This window comes from Priapulus caudatus, unplaced genomic scaffold (assembly GCF_000485595.1).
Source record: "Priapulus caudatus unplaced genomic scaffold, Priapulus_caudatus-5.0.1 Scaffold98, whole genome shotgun sequence".
Taxonomy (NCBI): Eukaryota; Metazoa; Priapulida; class Priapulimorpha; order Priapulimorphida; family Priapulidae; genus Priapulus; species Priapulus caudatus.
In genome coordinates, this window is record NW_014577159.1 from 126,791 (window position 1) to 135,921 (window position 9,131).

General features: G+C 44.0%; 1 protein-coding gene across 1 annotated transcript in view; it reads left to right on the forward strand.

The window, feature by feature from the left end:
• Positions 1 to 9,131, forward strand: part of LOC106805050 (SCY1-like protein 2) — a 72,309-nt gene that overhangs the window by 20,706 nt on the left and 42,472 nt on the right. Inside the window, exons 3-4 of the mRNA XM_014806523.1 lie at positions 141 to 301; positions 8,115 to 8,214. Of these exons, the coding sequence (XP_014662009.1) occupies positions 141 to 301; positions 8,115 to 8,214 (261 nt within the window). The remainder of the gene's footprint in view (positions 1 to 140; positions 302 to 8,114; positions 8,215 to 9,131) is intronic.

Below are 9,131 nucleotides of genomic sequence, written 5' to 3' on the forward strand. Positions count from 1 at the left end.
GTGCGTGCGTACGTGTGTACGCGTGCGTGCGTGCGTGTGTGTGTGACCGTGACTTGAACCACGTTCATAATCGACAGCCATGTATAACAGAGCATGTACACTCACGCACACGCACATTTCTCCTATCTCGTTCTATGCAGGAGGCATCCGTGTTCGTGTTTGAGAAGAGGATAGCCGACAAGCTGCACAAGCCGAAGCGACGCGAGACGGTCACCGAAGTGCTGCGACGAGGGGTGCGCCAGCTGGAGAGGATGAAACATCCCAAGATCCTCCAGCTCATACACGGCGTCGAGGAGACCAAGTAAAAATCTCACTTGCTGCTACCTTGGAGTAATCATTCTGACTATTTATTACTAGTTATTCTGACTAATTATTACTAGTTATTCTGACTAATTATTACTAGTTATTCTGACTTATTATTATGACTATTAATTTTATTGACTATTATATGCATATTTTGAATATTTATGACAGAATGGTTACTCCAAGCTGCTATATTCGCTATGCGCACACACCGCGAACGTGCTGAGTTAACTTACATAGTTCCTCTGCTCTTTCTCTATGTAGAAGCTCTTGCGTGTGAGCGTCAAGGGCAGTTACTTGGAATTCAATTTACACGCCTGCTTTTTCACGCAGTCACATATACGTGAAACTCAATTGTCTGCCTGCGTGTCTCAGGAACGTGCTTGAAATGAACTCGTACGTTTACGTTTCGGCCGGGTAAAAAGGGCAGTTTGTGCTAAAAAAAAGGTCTAGTTTAAAAAAGACAGCGTGTTCTCTCTCGCATTCGCGAGTTAGCATGCTTCGCCTAGTACTCATTAGATCAGTTTTGCAAAGGAAAAACAACTAGGGTCATGCCTAATCCTACGTACGTTAGCGTCCTAGGGGCATGCCTAATCCTACGTTACTAGGTAATGAATTGTCCACAACATATAGCAATGCCATTTGTCGTTAAGGAGGTTTAGGATAGGGTTTTAGGGAGTAAGATTAGATTAAAGGTTACTTGTCCCAGCAGTTTTGAACCTTGCAAACCGAGACACCCACTCACGTATCTTCATTCGCATTCGGTAACGTAATGTTTGAAATTCAGTCTCGTGTGTGCTCGATTCTATTGCGTGCGCCTATTCAGTCGCGTGTCTATAGCGTCATTTAACAACGCATGAAAGGTCATCGCGAATGTTCATCGCACTGCAAAACGTAAAAAATCACGTGCGTGCTTCTCTCAGAAGGCGCGACCTTTAACAAGATGACATTTCTAGACTTTGCGCGTGGGAGGTGACATAATATGCTTACATAGCACACACTCGTTAACGCGGCTCTTACCGCATTCAACATCGGCTTATATGCAGTAACTCTGTTCTTGATATTATCTTGCGAATAAAATACACCGCACGGGCGTGAATTCCCCTCATATTCCTTTCTTCGGGATCTGCTACTAGTCCGATACTGTATTTCGCTCACGTGTTTCCACCGCTATGATAAAATTAAGACCTTAAAATAAACTTTTCTCGCCAGCGGAGCGGGCATTTCTCTATAGCGTCGGCTAATAGCTAATTAATGGCTAATAGGTTACAACCACGCCACGTCTACGTCACAGTCCGTTATCCTAATACAGACGTGCCGAGGTCTATACACTCTACTTTGCCGCATTGGCATGCGCAGAAAACGTTGACTGATTACTGGCGGCTATTTCTGATAGAGATTTTACATTTACATTTTCTTGAGGGTACTTGCGTGTGCCTAAGACGTTCTATTATTATTAATACGTTAGCGTCGCATAATTTGCACCTAATGAGTCGTTGTTTGTGTTTTTTGCTTGCCTCTTTTCATTGTTAATTTCTGCCGACATGAATATATATTGCTCATACATAAGCGCGCATAAAACACATCATACGCATATTTGCCCTCGTCCCGGGATGCTTATCTGGTTTGGGGTTGCATTTTCACGCCTATAAAGTTCATTTGAATATCAATATTTTCGCCTAAAGACACATCTCGCTAAATCACCGTCTCGTTCTTTGATACGAGATTTTCTTTTTACGTCGTTAGAAGCACAGAGAAAATTTTATTTCGCGATATTACAGACAGCGCATTCAGGCCGTCAGCTCGACTAACTGGCGGTATCGTGCGTACAGAACGCAGCGGTGATGTGAGGTAACTCGCGCCGACACCGTCAGTCTCTAGTTATTGTGTTTACACAAGCAAAATGAGCGTCTAAAGTACTTCTTCACTTTGCCGCCCGGCCTTTGGCGACTTTCGAATGAGGCGCGTTCGCGTATTTTACATGAATAAACGACATCGTTACGACTTCACGTCTTCGCGGTTCGCGTCTCGTCATGTTAAAACCTGGAACCCTAGGACGTGACGCGACATTTAGCGTGGGAATTGTCGTGATACAGTGTGTTCTATACAGTTCTATACAGTTCGATACAGTTCTATACTATATACATTGTTCACAGAGACACTGGCCGTGTATTGTATAGGCGCGTTCACACGGACGTTTTTGGCCCGAGCCTAATTAGGCCCGCGCCAGATTTGGCTCGAGCCGAGCGTTCACACGGACGTTTTTGGCCCGAGCCTAATTAGGCCCGTGCCAGATTTGGTCCCATCGAGAACGTCGGACCAGGCCTGAGCCAAATTTTAGCACTTGCTTTCGGCGAGCGGTAGAGCGGTAGAATCGGTTGAGCGGTAGATGCCGCGAGTGTCGAACGTGTACTTCGACGAAATAAAGTCCAAAACAGTATAAAAATTCGAAAAATTTGATCAGGATGCACGTTTTCAAGATTGATAATTGAACTCGGAACGTAAGTAAACACTCTGAATCGTACACCACGCCATCTCGCGACATACTGCCAAAGTATCTGTGAGATATTTGTGCAATAAGATGTATTTGAATTTGAATTTGAATTTGAATTTGACAGACAGTATTCACTTGCGTACGTGTGAACGCTCTGACTCAAACCGGCCCGAGCCAAATCTAGCCCATTTGGCTCGAGCCAAACCATGACCGTGTGAACGCGACTTATAAATGGTCGAGTGTGTGCGCTATTGGATCGGAAGTCTCTCGGGATGTCGATCGTACGCTATCTGTATCGTACGCGCATAACAAGCGGCAACTGTAATACAAGAATAAACGCAAAACCACTTAATCGAGTCGCGGAGGATTAGGAGAAATTGACTTTCCTATCTCGGAGTGGTAAATTATTACATCCTGCCCGCGTTGCTCCGCTCCACTGCAAGCCTCCCAATATTCATGCGTCATCATAATTAGCGCAGCTTCTCATTTTCCAAGTTGCCAATCAAGGTCGGATAGTCACATTGCCCCCTGGGTGCTAATCCACTGCTTGATCAAAAATCCCTAACGGGCCCGATGGGAAAAAACTCATCAATCTTGAAAGACGTTGGCTCGCGATCCCTTCGCCTCGTCGCAGGTGTTGAATTTCAGCGACGTTTTTTTTACGACAACTCATTACCACCTCCGCTTGAAAACAGACTCTATGCCATCGAAATCACTCGGCTGATTCCGTACATAGCTATCTCCCGACAGAGGATGGGAGCGGATTTATCCGAAGTGTGCCCCGAATCATCCGGCTCGCTATGAGGTGCCAGCCAATGCATGTACATCAACATTTCTATGTCTGCTCTGCTAGGGGGTATCCATGCAGATCAGGAGTAGATAAAGGGATCCTGATGCAGATGTATCCACATTGATATATCTGCGTTGGCGGTGCGGTACTATAGCAAATGTATCTACATTCATATGTCTACGTTGGTGCTGCGGTATTATAGCGAATGTATTCACATTGATATACCTGCGTTGGTGATGCGCTACCCGCGGCGCCTGTTTCCTCGCTAGACCTCATCGTCGCTGTCATTTGGCCCGGAGCATCAACGATGCCACTGCGCGCGTCTGCATGCGTGCGCATACTCCCACAGTGATATGTTCTTACTGCCCAGGCGTAATAGGAAAAAGCAACGCTATAGGGGGGTTTGTTTTCCGCGTCGGTTCGTTTATGGATCGTGGCTTGTACGTCGTTACTTCCTCCGTGGAGCATTTCCTGGATAATTTGGGAATTTTGAAATGCGAATAACGTATAGAATAACCACGAATAGAAGCATTCGTGTTAAAAAGTGGTAAAGTCCTAACGGTCCAACAGGTCTATACGTGGTTCCGCAAAATTTCCCCCTAGGTTAGCTACGATAACAGCAAGTGGCAAATATCTCTGAAATGAAATATAGATTGAAAATTATTATTGTAACACGAAACGCATAAAAACATCGCTTGCGGGTCCAGCAGTTTCAATGACGATGCTGCGTGCGGTTAAATTAAAATGTCCGTTGATATTCCATCAAATTAGATTACGATGTTAATATCACGCTTATTACCTCGATCGTGTCACGCTTCGAGCATTTGAGACAACAAAGTCACATGTTATGACAAGGTAATATCATAGTACAGTAGGTGCTGTACTCTTCAATCATAGTACAGCATACACAAGGTACCCGTATACATGATACGCAGACGCACATTAGCTAATGTGACAGCCGACGATACGTCTCTAAGATTACAGCCGAATGGCCTCTACATCATGATAGCGGAGCCAGAGCTACTTTCATCACGATACAGCCAGAACGTACTCTAATAGTTGTAAGCAGAGACGGCTACTCTCATCAGATACGTCAGACGCTCTCTACATCATGAGTGACAAGAAAAAAAAAAAAAAAAAACAACAAGAAAAAAAAAAAAAAAAAAAAATAAAAAAAAAAAAAAAGAAAAAAATAAAAAAAAAAAAAAAAAAAAAAAAAAAAATAAAAAAAAAAAAAAAAAAATAAGAAAAAAGAAAGCCGAACGCTACTCTAATTAATGATAAGCGAACGCTACTTACTCTGATTTACACCAAGAACGCCTACCTCTTACATTATGATACGCGCCGACGTACTCTCATATGAATACAGCCAGACGGGATACTTACATTAATGCTCAGCACGAGACGCTACTCGTAATATGATACAGCAGAACGTCTTCATGCATTTGTACAGACCGACGTATTAGTCATGATACAGGCGCGCTAACTGGTAATCATGATACGCAGCCAGAGCTATCTACTCATTGATACAGCTCGAAGCTACTTAATCATTGATACAGCCGGAACGTACTTATCATAATAGTACGCCAGAACGCTACTTTACATCATGATACGGCCAGCCAACGACTACTTACATCTTGATACAGCCGAACGTACTTAATCATGAACAGCCGAACGCTAATATACATCATGATACGCGCAGAACGCTAATCTCATCCATGATACGCAGCCAGAAACTATCTTCATGTACAGCGAACGTATCTACAGCATGTACAGCCGAACGCGACTCTACTCATGATCAGCCGAACGCACTCTACTATGATTACAGCGCGAACGCTTCTAATCAGGATAGAGCCGAGAACGTACTCTACATCATGATAGCCGAGTACTCTACATTATGGTACAGCACCGAACGCTACTTAATCTGATAGGCCGAACGTGCTTATATGATACAGCCAAGGAAACGCTTACTTGAATCATGTACAGCCGACGTTGACTTACATCATGATACAGCCGAACGCTACTCTAAATCATGATACAGCCCGAACGATACTCTAATCATGTACAGCCGAACGCTATCTAAGGCATGAATCAGCCGGAACGCTCTCTACCATCTGATTAAGCCGAACGCTACCTCTACTCATGATACAGCCGAACCCGCTACTCTAACATTCATGATACAGCGCAGAACGTACTTACATATGATACATGCCGGACGTACGCTACATCATGATACAGCGCGAATTGTATCTACTTGATCAACCAGACGCTACTCTACATCATGATTACAGCCCGACGCTACTCTAATCATTTGATACGGCGCCGAAGCCTACGTTACATCATATACAGCTACGAACGTACTCTGACATCATGATAGCGGACAGACGTACTCTAACATCATGATAAGCCGAACGATCTCACTCATGATACAGGCAGGAACGTATTACAATATGTACAGCCCGAACGTTACTTCTGCATGCATGATACGTAGAACGTATCGTCATCATGAGGGGGGGGGGGTGTACAGCCAGACGCTAGCTTACATATGATACAGGCCGAAGCTATATACATCATGATACAGCCTCGACGATACTGTAGTGGAGTTGTACAGTCGGAATATGTATCTACATCATGATAAGCCGAACGACTACATTCATGAATACAACCGGAACGCTAACTCTACTAATTGATAAGCCAGACGCTCTCGTACTCATTGTACAGCCCGAACGGGGTATTATACTATATACAGCCGAACGGTATTAATCAGGATCAGCCCGGAATGCTTAGCTACTCATGATACAGCGCAGAACGCGACGCACATCATGTATACCAGCGAACGTACTCTAATATGAGGACAGGCCCGAACGCTACTGTACATCATGATCTGTATCATGATGTAGAGTAGCGTTCTGGCTGTCCCGAACGCTACTCTACATCATGATACAGCCCGAACGCTACTCTACATCATGATACAGCCAGAACGCTACTCTACATCATGATACAGCCCGAACGCTACTCTACATCATGATAGAGCATGCGCAGTACTCTATATCACGATACCAACCTGTACGGTGTTGATGCCACAAACATTCTGATCGTATCGTTTGTCTTATTCGTAACTGTTTCCCTGACTTTTAATGCTACTGCTCATGAAACCTAGTTGCGTTAAGTTTCAGTTCGTGTAGATACGTCGGGAGACACCCGACTGTGTGTAGGCACGTGATCGTATAGGTGGTAATGTTCTAAACCTTGCATTGTGTTATTGTTCTTAACCCGTTGTTTCGTTTCGTGCTTGCGTTTTCGCTTGAAGGATGTCAGCTTCTCTTTATCTCTCGTGCGACGTAAGACGAGTGACGATGAAGATCACAGTAAAGAGAACACGTCTTTGTTGTAACAGACTAGATGATTTAGTCTACGTATAGAACTACATGACTTGACTACGTAAAACTACCTAGGATAACTACGTGTGGCTACATGCCACGCCTGAACTACTCGCGGTGTCAACCCGCGCCTGCGCGCGTCGTGCGCGGACTCACTCTCCTAACTGTTCTCTTCTGTGTCTCCTCTCGCCGCCGGCACGGCCCTTTTATCTCGTGCGCGATGCGCGTTGCACCAAGCTCTATCCCATGCCCTTCTGGGCTCAGCGTCCATCATTATTTTCCCTGGCAACGCGACTACGCAGTTAAAACTGACATCCTGCTTCGCCACACAGGCTAGTGTACGCGTACTCAACATGCCATAAAAAAATGTACAATGTGAGAAAAGCTATTAATTTCTCCACAAACGATTTAATTAAACGATAAACTTTTGATTAAAACTATCCGCGCACTGTTACACTCATTATCGTAAAGCGGTGATGTTTCTGACTGGATTGTCGTGAGATCATGGTGAGATTATGATTAAGACTAATAATACTCCTAATATCGTATTGATAACGGACCCTCTTACTTAATAAACTAAGTGCTGCAAGCCTATGAAAACACACTTCGTATAAACGGAAAGCAGACTCCGCAAACAAGTTGTCTTCTATTGTCTCGGTCAACAGATGAGGCAAAGATCCTTATCATGATTGCATGGAATTATATTCACATTCGCTCTCATGTTCTTCGCGTTATGAAAAAGCTCCACGCGTGAATTTTAAATCGAGAGCAATCGGATCGTTGCTATACCCGAAGCAAACTGCCATAATCTCGCTGGCAATATTAATACGCTATGCCGAAGTCCCCAGTATTTAACGCGACTGCCCTGTGTTTGATATTAAACCGGAGCCTTGTCGTGTTTGATGAAAACGAGATGTATTAACTGCGGGATTTTTAATGTAAACTTTAATGTGCCCGCATAGGCAATACGCGTGCAGCTCCACTGGTGTTTATTCTATAACCTATTTCATTCGAAACCTGAGCCGATGAAATTCATATTAGCGGATCACCAGCGCATGCGCCGTCATATGACATAATTTTTTTTATTTTTTTATTTTTTTATTATTTATCATTTAACTCATCGAGCGCGTCTGCTTTTTTACGACAGCGACACGTTGGCGTTTGCCACTGAACCGGTGCTTGCCAGTCTGGCAAACCTCACAGGCAACCATGACAAGATACCGCATCCCGTTGCCAGTCACATCAAGGTGAGTAGAGAGAATCTTCCCTCCCCTCACCGCCGCTGTTGCTTAGCCGCCAGGATTTTGGGATTCATTAAATTAATAACTTGCTATAATTAAACATATATAATGCAGTTATTGCTGTAATAAGATCTCGGAGAGCGTTGTTACAAACGTTTAAAATAGTTATAATCTCACCATGTTTAGTATATCGCAACGTTTCTACATGAAGTGGCGGGAAACTGTGGTGCATCTCGCTCGCTCTCTCATTCTTTCGCTCATAGTTCTCAATTTTACTTGCTCATCTCTCTCGATCCGCTTTGTTTCCTCTGTCTACCGCCCTTTCCCCCCTCATCTCCCATTCGCATTCCCTATCCTCTCGCTCTCTCTTTCTGTCTTTCTCTTTCTCTCTTTCTCTCTTCTCTCTCTCTCTCTCTCTCTCTTTCATCTCTCTCTCTCTCTCTCATCTCTCTTTATATATTATATATATATTATTACTATATATATATATATATATTATGCTCTCTTTGCTCTATCTCTCTCTTCGTCTCCTTTTTCTCTCTCTTCTTATATCTATTAATTATATTATATATTGTTATCTCTTCTCTCTCTCCCTCTCTCTCTCTCTCTTTTCTCCTCTCTCATCTCTCTCTCTCTCTTCCTTCTCTCTCCTCTCTCTCTCTCCCTTCTCTCTTCTCTCTCTCTGCTCTCTCTCTCTCTCTCTCTCTCTCCCTTCTCTCTCTCTCTCTCTCTCTGCTCTCGTCTTCTTCTCTTCTCCTGCTTTCTCTCTCTCTCTCTCTCATGTCTCTCTGTTCGCTCTGTCTCTTGTCGCTCCCTTCTTCTCTCTCTCTCTCTCTGCTCTCTCTCCCTCTCTCTCTCCTTCTCTGCTCTCTCTCTTCTCATCTCTCTCTCGTCTCTCTCTCTTTTCTTTCTCGTGCGCTCTC